This window comes from Pipistrellus hanaki, assembly GCF_964339955.1.
Source record: "Pipistrellus hanaki genome assembly, chromosome: 1".
NCBI classification, from domain to species: Eukaryota; Metazoa; Chordata; class Mammalia; order Chiroptera; family Vespertilionidae; genus Pipistrellus; species Pipistrellus hanaki.
Genome location: NC_140503.1, coordinates 84,758,388 through 84,778,042, shown reverse-complemented (window position 1 = coordinate 84,778,042; position 19,655 = coordinate 84,758,388). Strand labels below are relative to the sequence as shown.

General features: G+C 40.6%; 1 protein-coding gene across 1 annotated transcript in view; it reads left to right on the top strand.

Moving 5' to 3' along the window:
* Positions 1 to 421: 421 nt before the first annotated feature.
* SLC25A21 (solute carrier family 25 member 21) overlaps positions 422 to 19,655 on the top strand; it is a 496,250-nt gene continuing 477,016 nt past the window's right edge. Inside the window, exon 1 of the mRNA XM_084874941.1 lies at positions 422 to 636. Coding sequence (XP_084731067.1) covers positions 567 to 636 — 70 coding nt within the window. The 5' untranslated portion in view covers positions 422 to 566. The remainder of the gene's footprint in view (positions 637 to 19,655) is intronic.

Genomic DNA, 19,655 nt, shown 5'->3' with positions numbered 1-19,655 from the left:
CATTTTTTTTTTTTTTTTGTATAGGACTGCATTAATTCAATTGTAAGATAACTGCAAATTGGATTTGCTTTGAGTTAGTTGCCAACAATTTCAGGACAACTAAGTGCAAGGAGTTCATCCACCTATCCTGTTAGAAGTGCCCTGTGCCCTGGCTGGTCGGAGGAGCAAGGGTCGCCCAGCTCTGGGCTGGAAGGCGCTCCGGGCCGGGCCACCTCGCCGGCCTTATCAGAGGCAGCGCGTACGGTCCCACGAGCTGCAGGCGGCTCCCGATAGGGAGTCTGTGGGCGCCACACAGGACACCGGCCCGACCTGCTGCGGGCGGCCACCCCAGCCCCGTCCGGGACTCCTTCCTCCTCCAGGGTCCTCGTGGACGGAGCCCAGGAGCCAGCGGGGAAGCAGCCCTTGGGAGCGCGCGGCGGGCAGGTCGGGACCCGCGGCGATCCCGCGCCCGGAGCCGCCTCCGCGGAGCCTGTCCGCCCAGCACCGCCGGGCCCCCTCGGTCCCGAGGCCCCGCAGGCCGCGCCGCGCTCAGGCCGCCCGCTCGCCCGCCCCCGCGGCCCGGGGAGATGTCGGCCAAGGCCGAGGCCGGCTTCCTGAAGGAGGCTTCGCGGCAGATCCTGGCCGGCGGCTCCGCAGGTAAGGCCGCCCCTTTTTATCGCTGCGGGTCCCCAGACGTTTCTCAGACGAGTCTCCACGTTCTGCCTTCACTCAGGTCTTCGAGCTCTGCCTCCTCCCTCTCACTGGCGCGCCGCCGCCGCCGCGGCCCGAGCCGGCGGAGCGAGAGCGGAGGAGGCCGGGAGCCGGTGCCCCGGGGTCACGCCGGCCGGGCGCCCGCGCCGCCGCCGGGGGTTCCCGCCTCCTTGGTTCCTAGGCTGCGAAGGCGGGGAGGCAGCCCAAGGCCTGCCGCTGGGAGGCGGCCCTTTTGCCTCGCTGGTAGTTTTTGTTGAAATGATACAACTTCTGTCATTCTTATTTTCGTTCTCAGTTGTAGCCTCTTTCTGCAGAGTTAACTCAGGTCTTGCATAACTCCGACCTCCCTCATTAAAGCGGGTACCTCAGGGCTCCGCAGGTCTTACTGCACACTGTGCTTGCTTGGGGCTATTCGCGCCTTGCATAGGCATATTAAAATTAAACGCATATGTTAACGCATATAAACACCTTTGATAGATTGGACTCACGTTAATTTATGGAGAGTTATGCCGTGTGCAAAAAACCATTTAGAAAAAAAATTGTGATGCTAATCATGGAGATAATTGCTAAGAGTGGCTAGAGAAAGTTACCCATGAAATTATTTTTTTGGAACATATTTTAAAGATGTTTTAAAATATAAGTTATGACTTGATTGAAAATTAATCTTACATATTGTGGTGCATTTTTATTATAAATGTAAAAAATAATTACTACAATTCATCACCATAAAACATTTATATAAAGGTAGATATTCTCTTAATAAATTATAGTGCTCTAATAAATCACATTAAAGCAATGAACTTTCACTAGTAAAATTTGTTTTCAAATGAATTTGGACTTTTTATAAGGAACCACTACAAATTATGACCAGTTTTCATTAGATCATGAACTACTTGCACCTCAGAGGTACCACGAGCAGCCAGATGTATCACTTATAGTCTGTACATTTCATAAAGATGCTATTTCATTAATATGGCAATCAGGACATGAGTTTATTATTTGTAACTATGTTATGCCTATCCATTCTTATAATGTCAGTGACTCCACTGTCTACTTTTTTGTTATTTTTCTGTAGTGATGGTGAGTTTGTACCAACTTATTCACCATTTTGGTCAAATTCCACAATATTCAAGACTCTAGCAACTGCCCCTGACTCACTTGATTCAGAGTCCATGATCTTGACCAAAAACAAACAAACAAACAAACAAAACAAAAACCAACTCAGCTGGCCAAATAGGAAAGTGAACTTAATTGGTTAACATACTAAATTATGACTAATTATTCACAATCATCTGTATATTAGCTTAGATGATCATACTATGTATTAGACACAGCTAAACTCAAGGGATGCTAAATGTAGATCAAACTCTAATCCTACTTCATTTGTTTTGTTGGATGATAAATATTTGGCACAAGTATAACATGTGATTCCACCATGTTCTTACAATTGTAACTAATATTAATGAAAATTAATATATTTATAAGATAAATAAAACATAGCATAGTTGATTATATTAAGTACTAAGGAATTATTGATAAATGGTGGGAGTAATTTATACTTTCATCACAGAAAAAAAAAAGAAAAAAGAATGAGAGTTTCTTCTACTTAGCCAGAAACATTTTCATTAAATTTTTTTTAAAAACTATATTTTATTGATTTTCTTACAGAGAGGAAGGGAGAGAGATAGAGAGCTAGAAACGTCAATGAGAGAGAAACATCGACCAGCTGCCTCCTGCACACCCCCTACAGGGGATGTGCCCACAACCGATGTACATGCCCTTGACTGGAATCGAACCTGAGACCTTTCAGTCCACAGGCCGACGCTCTACCACTGAGCCAAATCGGCTTCTGCCATTTTCATTAAATTTTTTTCATGAAATTTAAAATATATTTTATTGATTTTGTACAGAGAGGAAGGGAGAGAGATAGAGAGTTAGAAACATCGATGAGAGAGACTCATCGATCAGCTGCCTCTTGCACACCCCCTACTGGGGATATGCCCGCAACCAAGGTACATGCCCTTGACCGGAATCGAACCCGGGACCCTTCAGTCCCCAAGCCGACGCTCTATCCATTGAGCCAAACCAGTCTCGGCGAATTTTTTTCATGAAATTTAATATTTATTGGACTTTAATAAGTGTAGGCTAATCATATTACATATACTAGGTTAAGGGCCAAAAATAAATTAATATACTAGAGAGTTAGAATTTTAATAAATACAGGAAATGCATGAGAATCTCTAGCACTGGAGTTCTGATTACTGAAACTATCGACAAATGCAACACCTTTGTGTGTGTGTGTGTGTGTGTGTGTGTGTGTATAATGTTATCTTTTGATGGTAAAGGCTAAAAATGCATCCTGGATTTCTATTTTTTTAAAAAAATGATCTTTATTGATTTTAGAGAGAGAGAGGAAGGGAGAGGGATAAGAGAGATAACAACACCTATGAGAAACATCAATTGGCTGCCTTCTGCATGCCCCCACTGGATATTGAACTCACAACCCGGAACTGGTCCAAGGGAATTGAACTGGTAACCTCTTGGTTCGTGGGTCAACCACTGAGCCACACCAGTTGGGCAAAGCTTAAGGTTCCACTGAGATTGGATTTCTTAAGGGGAAAGAATAAGTAACTGGAGATGTTTATTAAAGAAATACTAGCGTACCTCATGGCATTCAGGTCTGGGATGCATTCGTGGAACAGATTGGAATTAGGAGCTGGGCCACTGAGGGGAACTCAGGAAGTGAATGAATTCTTGCCATCTCTTCCAAATGGCAGCAAGGTGGTGGCTAATAATAGGGTCACATGTAATATTACTACAGCTATTAGGATGACTTGCTATTCTTCCATAGATTTGCTCAGTGACGAGTAAACGTGCCCAAATGGATTCAGACAGTTAATTACTCACACAGATAGTAAAAGCAAGTCATTATGGTGTCAGCTCCCTGTGTCCCTTATTCCACAGATAACACCAAAGTGAACTGGCCAGATGATAGGCTGTATGAGCGGTGGGTCGCTCAGAACCACAGCCGTGCAGTTTTATAGACTTACACTGAAGTCTGTAGCTTTATTCTAAGTGGGAACAAGGTGGAAATTCTTGTGCTCAGCTGAAATTAGGGAGATCTATGAGAAATGGCCTCGTGGCAGCCTTTCACAAGATAGTGGGAGAAACAGCCTCAGCAGCTCCTCAGCAGGCTGCTAATCCTCCCTCACACCAGAAGAAATCCTGGGGCATTCTGCCAAGACTCGGGTCGGACTGCCACCGTGTGAGCCTTGCCCACGTGGTCTGTGTGGAAGGTGCAAGGCTGTCCACGTGCTGTGCTGTGGAGCTATTTCCCTGGGCTCCCGGTGTTTTCATCAGTCTTTTTTCTCCTGTTGTCTGCTCCTCGATCTGTGTAGAAGTGTTCCCCAATAGCTCCTGAGCTTACATGCTCTTGATTTCTGTAGAGAGAGCAAGAGACTGGTTTTCTATTTTTCAGTTCTAGTGTAAAATCTTGAGGAAAGACTCAAAGTAACCCAGTATTGGTCTGGGACCTGCCTCTGCACCAATCAAATATAGCCAGTGCCCATATGGATGGTTGGGGTGGGGGTTGGATGGGATCTGAGGGAAATTATTTTCCAGAGAAGTTACACACATCATGAGATGTGCAATAGGTATCTTATAATGATATAAGCTTATGTTTCATTAAAATACTAGTGGCCCAGTGCACGGAGTTCATACATGGGCGGGGGTCTCACTCAGCACCCTCTCCAATCTGGGACTCCTCAGAGGATGTCCAATTGCCAGTTGAGGCCAGATCTCAATCAGGGATCACTGGCTCCTAACCACTCACCTACCTGCTTGCTTGATTGCCCCTAACTACTCTGCCTCCCAGCTGCTCTCCCCCAACTACCCCCCCCCACCAGCCTTCTTGCCCCCAACTGCCAGCATGATTGCCCCCAACTTCCCACCCTGTCAGCCTTCTCACCTCTAACCGACCCCCTCTCCCCCCCGCCGGCTGGCCTGATCACCCCCAACTGCCCGCTACTGCCAGACTGATCACCCCCAAACTACCCTCCCCTCCTGGCCTGATCGCCCCTAACCACCTCTACCTCGGCCCCACCACCATGGCTTTGTCCTGAAGGACGTCCGGAAGGTCTCCCAGTCTAATTAGCATGTTACCTTTTTATTAGTATAGATGGTTTGTAATATTTCTAATTAAAAGATCAAAGAGATTGATATACTGACAGTTGCTTGGACAACACGCATCTAAAGACTGGCCTTGAGTGTGTAGTTTGTATCTAGCTTATACCCAGATATTGTTACCATTGACAACTTTTTTTTATAAAAGGTGTGCTCAAGATAAGTCAATATGTGTTGGAGTTTTAGAGACTTCTAGTCTGCATTCTCAGCTTCAAGTAGTAGCATCTGAATCACAAGCCAGTGATGAGAGTTTCAGGAAGATCACAAAAGCCTAACAATGTAGAGGGGTTAAGGGTGAAAATGAGAAGAGGCCGCTGGGTTAGACCCTGGTACCCAGTGTGGTCCTGAGGTAAGTAAGCATCAGGGCATGGTAGCCCCTGAAAACTTGTTAAAAATGTAGGGTCTCAGGCCTCACTTACGACCCACCATATCAGAATCTGCATTTCACAAAGGTCCCCAAGTTATTGGTTTTTATTTCCAAGTTTTAGAAGCGCTGCATTAGAAGACTGCATTTGAGAAAAGAAGCCCACAGGGGTGGAGTCAGATTGCAGAGGGTTTCAAGTTAGATTTCTTGATTTTTATTGCTGACCAGAGAGAGTAGAATGAGTTCTAGATGCCTTATTACGTGCCCTCAATTTAGCTTTCAGGTTTATTTTCTACCCCTTTCCTACACATTCCATTTGGTTTCTGCTAAATATATCTGCTAACCATGCTTGAATATCCCACCTTTACTCCCAATGCCTGGAAATGTCTTCCCCTTGTTTTCCCTACCTATTGAAATCCTATCCACTTTCCAAGGCTTAGCTAGAAAACTATTTTCTGCATAAATGTTTCCCAGATGGCCTCCTCAGCCCCATCCAGCTTTAACATTCTCATTAACTTGTGAATGGTGCAAATAATAAAAAATGGCTAACATTTATTGTGTTAATAGTAAGTGCCAGACCCCGTTCTAAGCTTTACATGTATTAACATTTTTTAATCCTTACCTCAGCTCCAGGATGAGGAAACCAAGGTACTGAGGGTCTAACTAACTTGCCTATGTATGGCTGCACAAGCATGCAACCGTTTCTATAGAAAATCAGGATAGGAGAGGGACTAGGAGAATATTATTCCTATTGACAGACATTTTTAGAAGTTGGAGAGATCAAGTCAAGTATTCTAGCTCTTATTATCTCTGTATCTCTTAGTTTACAACCCTTAGGAGAACTTTTATCTACAAATGCAATCCTTATAGTCTTCCTGCTAAATAGTATCTTGCTCTTTCCAAATAGTTTCATGTGTGTGGGCACGAATTAGCTTTTAGCCAAAAGAAAATCCTCAACCCATCCAGGGGCTCTATGTGCAGTTGAGCAGATAGATGGTTGCCCACAAAAGGACTCTGGCCACTGGAGCAAGTGGGAACTGAAATCTAGCCCATGCTCTGATCCATCATCTGTGTAAACCAGAGAGAGATGTATCCATCTGTGGGGCAGGGATGCACACACCTTTTTCTATTTCTCATAAAGACCCCAAATGGATTGGCAGCAAACCTGACAGCAACACTGACTGAATTTACCCAAATTTACTAGAGCTTCCAAGGTCCCTGAGTCTCAAAGCCCCTCCCCCCTCAGACCCACACCATTACACTGTCTGCTCATCAGCAGGGCTCCAGAAGGTTTTCTTTTATGCATGTCTCTTCCTTGAAGTCATAAACATGGCTCCCCTCAGTCCCATCCATGGTCCCAAATGACCAGTTTGGGCTCTTCCATGTGTTTCCAAAGCTCATGGGGTTCTTATCTCATGTCATGTAGGATCCTTTTAGACTCAGTCAGATGTCATAAGGCTTTTGCACCCAACTTCAGAGTCTCCTAGGGTCTTTGCTGAAACACCCTTGGACTTCTGAGAGACCCTGCTCTTCCCAGGAGTTTTCAGGCTCCTTCCTGCAGGCATTCCAGGCCCTGTCCACACTGAGTCCCTTTCCATGGTGACATTTCAAGGACTCTTATCCTCTTGCTCCCCAGAATCCTATACTCATACTAGAGGCCTGTGCACAAATTTGTGCATGAGTGGGGCCCTTCTGGGTGAGTCCTGCGTCTGGTGCCCTCCCAAGAGGAGTGGCCTGTGGGATCGGGCTGAAACCAGCTCTCTGATATCTGCTGAGGGATCCTAGATTATGAGAGGGTGCAGGCCAGACCGAGGGACCCCACCAGTGCAAGATTAGGCTGGGAGGGACGTGGGAAGTTGGCCAGCCTGTGAGGGGACACAAAAGGTCTCCAGGACATGTCTGGCTCATCTTGCTCAGTCCCAATGATTGGCTGGACTCCAGCAGCAAGCTAACCTAGTGGTCAGAACGTCTGCCCCCTGGTGGTCAGTGCATATTATAGCGACTGGCTGACCAGTCTACTCTCTGCCCCCTGGTGGTCAGTGCATGTCGTAGCGAACCGTTGAGAGACCTTAGCACAGTGATTCCCAAAGTGGTCTATATCGACCCCCAGGGGTCTGTGACAACCTGCAAGGGGTCTACGTCAGTGAAAAAAAAATTTGGGGGTCCATGAAATGAAAATGGGGGTCCAAGATAGTGGATCTCAACATACACTGATAGTACCTATTTACTTACATCATATTATCTTATAATATAAAAACATATAAATTATTCATAAAAGTACCTATGAAGTAAAAAATTTATTATATATGTTTATAAAATTGTGTAAGTTGTAGGATAAAAACCTGCACATAATGATATACCAGTATCATCTTGTTACAAGCATACGCGCAGTAAACATTCTTGCCAATTTTTGTCTCAAAGCTTCGCGAACTTGCACCGACTTGTTCAATTGCACCGACTTGTCACTCTATAAATATGAATGTGAGAAAAATACGTTCATTCGTTTCCTGAATCTTGAATAGGAAAGTGCTGAGAAAACATTTAAAAAAATATAAACTGGTAGTTTATCATACAAATTATAGTGAATCAGTGTTATTTTGTTTGAGAATGCCGGAGAAAAGTAGGTACATTATTTTTTATTAAATTTTATGTTGTACATTATTTTTTATTAAATTTTATGTTACGTATATTTTATATAACAGATACAAAATTTTATTTTGAGTAGTTTTAATTTAAATTCAATAAATAAATGTATAAAACTTAACATGTGCTTTTATTTCAAGTTTTTAACACTAAACTTCACTACAGTTAGAAATTTACAAAAAAATCAATATCAGGTAAGTAGGGGGTCTACCCAAAATCGAAAAACATGGCAAGGGGTCTACGGCACAAACAAGTTTGGGAACCTCTGCTTAGCATAAGGCTTAGCATATCATTAGCATATTACGCTTTGATTGGTTGAACAGTTGACCAGTCACCGGATGACTGGACACTTAGCATATTAGGCTTTTATTATATAGGATTTCTCCATGTCTATAAGTTCCATTATGAATGTTTTCTAGAACATTCCCCCTCCATATATCATTTACATTATCACTGTGCTGACAGGACACGGATTTATTTTTCACACTGTACAGGCTACTGTCTCCTCCTCTCCAGCCCTCCCCCGGTTCCCTGTATCTTGTAGTTACACACCCCAGTGCGTCTTCAATCACTCTCTCTGTATTGTGCATCTCCCTGGAGAAGTTTTAGTCAAATTGTTTAGTCATAGTATTGTGGAAGCAAGTTTTCCAATTTTGCCTTAGACACAGTTCCAAGTACTTTGTAGAGTTTATCTCATTAATCACGTTCAAGGGGTCAAATGAGAAAGTGAAGCGAAAGGCCTGTTTGAGGGAAGGGAACCGTGGGCCTCCTGGATAGGCTTCTGGGAGACCAGCTATTGAGAGTAAATGTGAAATGCACGTTGTACTGATGGGAGAGAGTCCCAGGCTTTCCACCTAAAGAGGTTATTGTAAAAGGCACCGGACAATTTAAAACTTACCTTTTCAACTTCTGGTTTTATATATCTTCATTTCCACAAGATTTCTCTTTTCTTACCCAACCCATGATAGTTAAAATGCAGTTAAAAGAAATGCCTCAACAGGCAGTATGCATACGAGTAGATTTTAATTTGGACTAGGTAATAAAAGGGCTGATGCACCGGGGGGTAATCAAGGTTAAAATTTTGATCAAGGAAATTTCTTTTTTAAAATGGGTGCAAAGGGGACACACATGTGATTTGGATAAATGGCACCTTTGGAAATTTGGGATTTGGGAAACTGCAATTGTTTGATAATAAATAGCAAGTTGTAGTCAAACAGGTGAGCCTTTATGACACATCAAAGGGAGGCTGGAACCCATTATCTCGGTAATTAGGGAGGAAAAATCCCCCTTATTTCAACCACATAGGAGGAAGCAACTCTACTGCTCAAATTAATTATAAAATACCTTTAAGGGATGTGTTTTAAGTAAAATGTAGTCTTATCTTTTTTAAAGAAAGATCTCAAAAATGGGAACTTAAGAACCAATAAAATATGAATTGCATAACCACATTTCAAATGATTTCTTATTTTACTGGCCTTAATTGAATGACATCTTAAATATGTAAGTATAGTAAATGGGTACATGATTCAGTTGACATGAAACAACTTCTACACATTTTAGGAAAACCTTATTAAAGCAGCCCTTTCTCACCTGCCCCCTGCTGCACTCTCCCACCCTATTCTTGACTACCATATCTCAGAGCAACAGGAACCTGGTGTTTTTAGGTACACCACAGTAACAGTAGGTACTCAGAAACATTTGTTGACTGTAAAAATGAATAAATATCAGAAGCACAAGCTACAGAATATCATTCTTAGGGTTCATCAGACAACCATACTTGCAACATGCTTTCTTTCAACATTTTCTTTTATTGTAATCATTCAATACACAAAGTGAAAAAAAATTACCTTCAGGTCTAAAATCTCTGCCATATTCTGAGAGAGGCCCATGATAATTTTTTTTTAATTTATGCATCATTTTTTCATTCCAGGTCCCTGAAATGAAAAGAGATGTACAAATTATTTTCAAATGTCATTATGATTAAAGTACGTTGTATCTTAACATGGCACCGAAAGAAAAAGGATTTCTTATAATTATTCTAGATTTTGACTGATTTTTTTCTTGCCAATTGTCTTTTCCTTTTAAATTCCTTTGTGTTTGTGTCAGTTATTTCCATACTTTATTGTGATCATGTTTTATGCTCGTTGTAAGCATTCAGTTAGGTCTGTATCTTTTGCTTGTTATCAGTAGTCCTTGTATTCGTTTACCAGGGCTGTTCGAACAATATTCCACAAACTGGGTGGCTTATAACGTGAGAACTCTATTGTCTCATAGTTCTGGAGACTACAGGTCTGAAATCAGAGTGTGGGCAGGGCTGGCTCCTCCTGGAGGCACTGAGGAGATTGTGTCCCATGCCTCTCTCTGCCTTTCAGCAGTTGCCAACCACCCTCTTGTTCTTTGGCTGTTGTCACATGGCTTTCTCTTGCTATTTGTCTCTGTCTCTGTATCCAAATTACCTTCTTTTTATGTGGTCACCACACATTGGAGTAGTGTCTACTCTAGTAACCCACCATTAGCTCATCTTAACCTCTACTTCTGCAGAGACCCTATTTCTAGATCAGGTCACATTCGTAGATACCAGACGTTAGGACTTGAACATCTTTTTGGGAGACACAACTTCAATTGTATTTTTCTATTCATATTGTGTTTCTCATAGTCACATCACATATCTCAAGCGATGGTCCTGTGTTTCTTTTCCTTTCAATGTAAAACTTGGTGAAAAGTTTCTCACTCAGTTTTCAACCCAGTGCAGTTGGCATATCTCACTTTACCTTTCTGCTGAAACTGTTAACTATTGATTTTCATTCCTAATTTTACTTAATGTTTGTGGAGTTTCACATCTCTGACCAATTTTTCTTTTTAAAGTTGTCTCTGCTATTGACGTTTATCTCTTTTTTCTATCTCATCACTTTTTATTTTATTTTATTTTATTGATTTTTTACAGAGAGGAAGGGAGAGAGAGAGAGAGAGCTAGAAATGTCGATGAGAGAGAAACATTGACCAGCTGCCTCTTGCACACCCCCCGCTGGGGATGTGCCCGCAACCAATGTACATGCCCTTGACCGGAATCGAACCCGGGACCTTTCAGTCCGCAGACCAACGCTCTACCGCTGAGCCATACCGGTTTTGGCTCCATCTCACCACTTTTTTTATTGTCTCTCTTCTCTCCCTTTCCTTAAAAATTGATGTTCAAGATGGTGAAGTAGGTAAACACTATGCTTACCTCCTCCCATGACCACATCAAACTTACAAGTAAACTACGGAACAAACTGCCTGAAATCTAGCTGAACAGAATCCTACAACTAAGGATATAAAGAGAAAGCCACCTTGAGACTGGTAGAAGGGCTGAGGACTAACGGGCGGATCCCACACCCACATGTGCAGATAAAAATTGGGAGGATTATCTTGGCTGTGCAGGTGCCCCCCGAGGAGCCAGCGACCTCATCCCCACCGAGCCCCCCAGCCCAGGGCTCCAGTGTCAGGAAGAGAAGTCCCCATAACCTGTAGCTGTGAAAACCAAGGAGGCTGAGATGGTGGCTGAGTGAGACTGAGGGCTGCTGACCTCCTAGGCATTCCTCTTAAAGGGCCCACACATGGACTTATTTAGACTCACTGGTTCTGAGCTCCAGCACAGGAGCAGCAGCTCAAAGTCACCAGAGACATATGAGGAGGAACTGAAGTGTCTAGCTTTGGGGTAGGGCTGGAGAAGCAGCTTTCTTCCAAACAGACGTGCTAGCTGAGGTCATTGTTTCTTTGCTGAGCCCTCCTCTGCTGGCACAGGCCTGGCCATATCTGAGTCTCCATCAACCTAACACTGTTAGCCCCACCCTGATGATTCCCTTAGACCCTGCCCTACTCAACTTGCTGTCTTACTTATGTTGTCTATAAGAGATTCATTTCAAGTCCAAGGGCACACACAGACTGAAAGAAAAACAATATAAAAAGATATTTCATGAGAGTTGAAACAAACAAAAGAAAATGCTGGGTAGCGATACTTATACCAGACAAATTCTATAACAAAGACAAAGAAGGATGCAGCATTTCTACATCTAGCTATTTATCCAAAGAAACCCAAAATACTAAATCAAAAATACATATGAACCCATATGTTCATTGCAACCTTATTTACAACCAGGGGCCGATGCACGAAATTCATGCAAGAGTAGGCCTTCCTTCCCCCGATGCTGGCACCAGCTTCCCTCTGGCACTCGGGACCCAGACTTCCCTGCAGCTGCTGGCAGGCACCTGGGACTGGGGCTTCCCTCGCAGCCCCAACTTTGTCTGGAAGGCTGTCTGGAAGGACGTCCAGTCTAATTAGCATATTATGGTTTTATTATTATAGATAGCTAAGATATGGAAGCAACTTAAATGTTCATCAAGAAATTAATAAGAAGTGGCGGCCCTGGCTGGTTTTGCTCAATGGTTAGAGTGTCAGCCCTTGGACCTGAGGGTCACCGGTTCGATTTTTGGTCAAGGGCATGTACCTTGGTTGCAGATTCCAGTCCCAGCTCTGGTCAGGGCTTGAGTGGGAGACAACTAAACCATGTATCTCTCTTACATTGATGTCTCTCTCTCTTTCCTCCTTCCTTCCCTTCTAACTCTCTCTAAGGAAGTCAATTGAAAAAATAGCCTCAGATGAGGACGAAAAAAAAAAAGAAAAAAAAAAAAGAAGTGGTGCATAAATACAATAGAATATGATTCAGCCACAATAAAAGAATGAAATCTTGCCATCTGCAACAACATGGATGGACTTAGAGGGTATTGTGCTGAATGAAATAAGTCAGACAGAGAAAGACAAATGCTATATGACTTCACTTATATGTGGAATCTAAAAAGCAAAGTAAATGAACAAGCAAAATAGAAACAGACTCATAAATACAGAGAACCTTTTGACAGTTGTCAGATGGTTTGGGAGGATGGGTGAAAAAGGTGAGGAGATTAAGTACAAATTGGCAGTTACAGAATAGTCATGGGGATGCAGCATAGGGAATTTAGTCAATAATATTGTAATAACTTATACGGTATCAGATGGGAATTAATTTTAGCAAGGTAAAGACTTCCTAAGTTATATAAATGTCCAATCAATGGGTTCTCGACCTGAAATAATATAATATTGAATAAACTATAATTGAAAAAAATATTACGTTCTTCAGGGTTCTAAAGTTCTCTGCCCTACGTTATCTCCCTGCACAAGCCCATCTGCTTTCTGGCTTCAGCATTATCCATTTGCGGATACGGTTGGACCTATATATCTAACTCCTTTGTGCTTGCAGACAAGTTCTAACAGAAAAAAAATAACATGGAATCAAGTGTCACATGGACTCTAATGATTTTCAAAACTGTTTCAGAGATAAATTTTGAAACTGATATTAGACCCTCAAGCATTATTTTCTCTTTTTATGTATAATAGTTGCACTCATCCTTATTTTGAGTTGAGTCTTTCTCATTCATTCTTTTTGCTGTCTTAAGAAGTCACAAATGAATTTCTCTGGGTATTTGTGTGGATCCTACCTAATTATCTAGTCAATAATTTTAATAAGACAAGTGGGAATCTGCAAGATAAATTTTAAATACTAACTTTTATTGAATAATTAGTAAGTGCAAAACACCCTCTTTTGCTTAAATCATTTATATTAATTTATAATTTCTTGAAGATGAGGGAAGTGAAGCTCAGAGAAATTAAATAACTTGCTCAAGGCCAGTGACAGAGCATGGACTTAAACTATGTTCTCTTTGCTTTCAAAGCGTGTACTCCTACCCACTACCCCATAGTGTGCAGAATGAGAAATCAGGTTGGCGGCCACATACAGAGTATTACCTTCATAAGGCCTCTTGTCCTTCTGGTTGGGTTAAATATTGTAGCTGCTCTGGAACTTGACTATTGATGAAAAAAAACAGGGTTTGCCCTTGGTGAAACAGCCCATTTCTTATTTTAGCTAGATCTTTAACTATCAGCCATAGCACACGTATGAAATCATCCATATTAACCAGTAGGGGGTCTGTTTGCATCAATGGGTGACCCCTTTTCTTCCAGCCCCTATAGGCAATTGATTAGGAATGAACTGAGTCTCGATTCTGAGGTGATTGGTAGCTAGACACCAGAATGACTCACTGGAGTAAGAACAGCCCCAAAGCAGATTGAACAAACAAACCTGTTTGTGATAAATGAGGGAATTTAGGTTGCATTAAATAGGTATCTTGAGCCTTTTGTTTGCATGAATCTGATAGTAAGGGTGAGTTTAGTTGACTGTCTGGAAAAACTAGAATGGACTATTGTAGGAGGAAGAAATAACTCTGGAGAAAGAATAATAAAATGTATGTTTCAATAGAATTGAATGAAACCTAAAATAGAATTATGGTTAAAAGCATTACAGAAAGAGAGAGAGAGAGATAGAGATAGAGAGAGAGAGAGAGAGAAGAGGGGAAGGGAGAGGAGGAGAGGAGAGGAGAGGAGAGGAGAGGAGAGGAGAGGAGCGGAGAGGAGAGGAGAGATATTGAGAAAGAGAGAGATGAGACATCCTATAATGCCATTTCTTTGGAAAAGTTACCGGTATTTATAGGTCATCAAGTGTACCAAAATCAGAGTAATACAATTATGGAAAACATGAGTTTTTATTATTGTTGCTGCGGCTGTTGTTATTGTAATTATTTTATAGAATCATTATAGAGATAGATTAAGACATTTTGAGATAAATTAAATTACAAATACGTCTCTGAAGATGCAAGAACGAGCAGGGTTATTTTAGAGCTTCCTAGGGCAATACATTTGCTTGGTTCCTTTAACACAGTGGGCAAACTAAGAACTCGATTCAGTACTTGTGCATACCTTTAGATGGCGCTGTCTTCCTATAATTTTGGCAATATGCTAAAAGGAAAGGCTTTCTGCCGACAGATGCAGAAGTGTGTTAACTTCTAATTATATACCACTGTTGTAAAACATTTGGAACAGGTGCCTTGCATAGATTGTAGAGAATTATACATCTGAACAATATAGAGGACTTTACATTTGAATTAATTTTTAAATTTAATCATTATTCTTAGTTTATGGAGAAATAGGTTTATTTATCTAAGGAATATGGAAGAAACGATGTTGCTGTAATATTTGTTTTCTTGGTGGTGGTCTTGCTTTCTTAATTGAAGTGGAGTTCTGGAGTAAAACAAAAAAAATTTTTTTTTAACAGAAATTGTTAATAAGCGCAGCATAAATGTCATATTGCTTGCTTGTAGGTCTCAGAAATTACCTTGTGAAAATGAAACTCCTGGAGTACAAAATTTTGTTTCCTACAGTTTCAGTGTTAGAGTGTGTATTACTCTCATAGTAAATTATAAGCTTCTGTGAGAGATAAGCTTCTGTGAGAGATAAATTAAAAGAATTATACACTGAGCACTCTAGGTATAATTCTTTTAATTTATCAGTGTGCTCAGTGTATAATTCTTTTAATTTATCTCTCTGAGGTAGCCACTCATAATGTCATTTCTTGTTTTAATTCACTGGACTTTAACATAAGAAAGTGAGTGAGATATATGAAAATATATTTTTCTTGAACATAAGTTTCAAACATGATTTTTTAATTTTTAATTTTAGGTTAATACATTAATACATACATACATTAATACGTATTGTGAAATTAGTTAATGGGAACTACCAGAAGTTCTTGTTCCTGTAAATGAACTTTTAACCACAAGATGGTAGTATACTAGTAACTTTCCCATGTATATATATATTTTTAATTTTATAATAAATGTTTATGAAGTTAAACAAATTATTTTTTCTCTTTTAATGAGAAACATATACAGCTATGATATTTTAGGAAAATTATAAATAAGGTGAATATTGAAACTACTTACTATTAGAAATACTAAGCATCTTTAGTATTTTTTTCATTGAGCAATTTTAATTATATTAAGGAAATATTTACTTTATATTAAGTTGAAATTAGGAATGTCATATAAAAATTGTAAGAAATATCAGCATCTTTCTTTTAAAGAGTAATATAGTCTCATGTTTGCCTGCTTGAATATCAAGAAATGAGACTTTTTTTCTGTTTCTTTCATGTTTTCATGGAGATCTGCATTGGCCTCTACCTTGTTCTTTTGAGCACACATGCTGGACATTAGAAGGTCAACAGAAAAACAAAGAAGGGGAAAGAAAGAAAGAAAAGTAGAGATCTAGCACCCAAGTTATTATTTTAAAAAAAAGCAATGGTAATAATGTCTATGTGACCCTTGTTGGATTTATATATTCCAGAGTTTAAAAATGTATTATCTGTCCATTCAATAGCAGGTATTTAAATAGCCGTTATCCATTATTATATGTATTAAAAGTGTTTTCATTGGTATGCTTACATACTCCATAGTATTATGTTTTAGTCTATATGGTTGCTTTTCACAATTACTTTAGCTTTCTGTGTGATTAATTTAAGACTATACTGGATCTATTTCTTTTTTTTACATTTTGCGAAGAGTGAGCCCTCTTTAGCTAAAGACCAAATATTTATTTATTTATTTATTTATTTATTTATTTATTTATCTCTAGGGCAAGCATAGTGTTTAGATATAATAGCCACTCAATAAATCTGTTTTTATTTAAATTGCATTAACCACAAAGCAATACACTTCTATTGATATCTATTTTGCTTATGTGCTATAAATGTAGCAGAGGTAAAGAAAATATCTTCTAGTTTAGAAGCCAAGTACTTTGAACTCTTTCGTAGTATCTTATTTTGCCAATTGTAGAGGGGATAATCTATGTAGAAGAGGTAGTTTCACAGAGCAGCATTACAAATCAAACTTATTTTTTAGCCTAAGGTATATCTCAATGCAAATGGTCCTATGCTAAACAGTATGATTTGCTTTCTAGAATGGAATATAGGATATATAACCAATATAAGATGCATAGTTGCTTCTTGCATATAACTATATACAGAAATGTTTTATATTGTAAATTCTAAAAGGAAGTCTGTTACTTTCCATGATTTATGTAAGTTAGAAATGGGTGGCAAGTTTTTTTTTTTGTGAGCAAGCTAAATTTTTTTTTTTTTTTAAACTACAGTTCCATGTATAGGAAACACATATAAGGCAAATATGTAAGAAAAAAAAGAAAGAAATGCAGTTACCATGGATGAGAGAAATATAGTTTTATGTAATGCCATCAATGTGTAAGTCATGTTCCAGGAATCTGTAGTTTTAGGTTCCTGATTTGCAATCAGGGTGCATTTCCCCCTAGAACATCATGTTATTTATTTTGTGGGGGAGCCACAGAAATATTATTTTTTAATACTTGTGCTAAGTGTGAAATAACACTAGTAGGAGCCCTGAACCCCACGACATCTAAGTCCAGGGACCTGTGCTCTTGTGAGTCTTACTTCCATGGAGATTTCTGGGGATGCTCGAGGTAGGGAATGAGATTGAGTGCTCATATGTGCAGATAGCCTGGTGTCTTTTCGTTGGCAATGAGAGGGAGGTGCCAGAAGCCGAGAGGACAAGGGTGCGAGCAGGGCCAGGAGGGCCATTGAATGGGGCTTCACGTTCACAGAGGACCTCATAAACTTAAACTGGACATTTATTTCTCTTTTTTAAAAAAAATATTTTATTGATTTTATATAGAGAGGAAGGGAGAGAGATAGAGAGTTAGAAACATCGATGAGAAAGAGTCATCAATCAGCTGCCTCTTGCACACCCCCCACTGGGGATGTGCCCGCAACCAAGGCACATGCCCTTGACCGGAATCGAACCTGGGACCCTTCAGTCCCCAAGCTGACGCTCTATCCACTGAGCCAAACCGGTCTCGGCTGGACATTTATTTCTAATAAAACTAGACATAAAGTTATTGCCTTTGTCATTGCAATTGTGTGTGTTAAATGCATTAATATGCAAAATGTAGGTATCTAAAATCTACATTTTAATAAGCCTTTTTAGGTTGGCAGTTCTTTACTTTTTTGCATATTGAGAGTCTCAGTAAGTAGAAGCATATTAGGTCTTTCAACCTCAGAGAGACTCTGGTCCTAAGGGACAAGGGTAAATGGATTTCAGAGGCTCTCACTCTCATATTTGTTCATGGCACATGTGTGTGCAGATGGATGAGTGGATGAACGTATGAAGGTTGAATAGTCGGACAGCAGAAGAGGACGAAAAGGGAAGAGGGAACCAAAGAACTGTGTAATAAAGGGGCTTTAAGGAAAGAGAAAATGGGGGTTGCAATGGTCATTAGTAGGTGTAGATTGTTAGCAAATGAACAATTTCTATGTTGGAAAATATCTGTTTTTGGGTTATGATTTGTGTAGTTGACATGAATTTATGTATTCTTTCATTTGAATAAACATGAGGGAAGCCAGGCTTTTAAAAAAAATACATTTTTGGTATGTATGGGAGGAGGGCAGCAATGGTAAAATATGTACACAGATACTAATTTAATAAAAAAATACTAAAAAACATAAAAAATAATAAAAAATACATTTTTATTAACTTTGAGATAGAAAGAAGGAGGAGGAGAGAGAAACATCAATGTGAGAGTAAAGTATTGATGTGAGAGCGGACCGTAGATCAGTTGCCTCTACACGCCCCCACTGGCGATTGAACCTGCAACCTGAGCATGTGCCCTGACCAGGAATTGAACCAGCAACCTTCTGGTTGAGCTGTGACACTGACATGTTTATTTAAATGTAAAAATGAATAATATTAATTGTCAAATAAACTTGATGTACAATAATGACATTAAGACATGATCTTCATATTTCTATCAGTAAGCATTCCTGATAATAACCATCAGGGTCTGTTTGGTACCCTGCTAATCCTCAGTACCTAAAACAGAACCTGGCACAGGACAGGTACTCAATTAGCATTTGTTGAATGAATATGTAGATGACTAAATGAATGCCAGTTTATTTTGATTCTCAATTTTGAGTGTTAATTTAAAAAACTTAAAACCTTTCATCAAGGTACTGGAGCATCCATTGTTTCTTAAATGATCTGAAGGATCTGGTGCAGTTCCCTCCTGGCCTAATGCATGTCATCAGTGGTGAGGAGAATCATTGCTGCTCACCTGTCACCAAATTCAGACATTACCCCAGAAACCACACTGCCTACTATTCCTTTTATTCCTAACTAGAGCCCGGTACACGAAAATTCGTGCACTCAGTGGGAAGGGTGGTCTCTCAGCCCTGCCTATGCCCTCTTGCAGTCTGGGGCCCCTCAAGGCATATCCAACTGATGGCTTAGGCCCACTCCCTGGGAGAGCATTCCTCTGGCAGCCTGGGAGCCCTCGGGGCATGTCTAACTAACAAAGAGCCGGCCTAAACCGTTAGTCAGACCTCCTTAGTGCTCCCTGCACCACCACTGCGCTGGCCAGTCATGAGCCAGCTTCTGGCTGAGCGGCGCTCCCCCTGTGGAAACGCACTGACCACCAGGGGGCAGCTCCTGCATTGAGCGTCTGCCCCTTGGTAGTGCATGTCATAGTTGGTAGTTCCCAGTCGTTCCACTATTAGGGCCAATTTGCATATTACCTTTTATTATATGGGCTAGCTACAAAGGGAGAAAATGGAAATCCAAAGGGTCTTAGTTGTTTTGCTCTGATTGCTCTAAGTAGAAGTCACGGACTTTAATCCTAGGTACTTAAATTCCCATTGATTCTGCAAGCCTGAATGCATGTCTTCCTGGATCCTGACTACACATGAATGTGGCCGCCTTTCTTCCCAACACGTGGTTTCCTAGGGATGATAGTAGGAAGTATAGACTGATGGTTAAGTTGCTTGCTGTTTGGAGGTAGGTATTTTTTCTC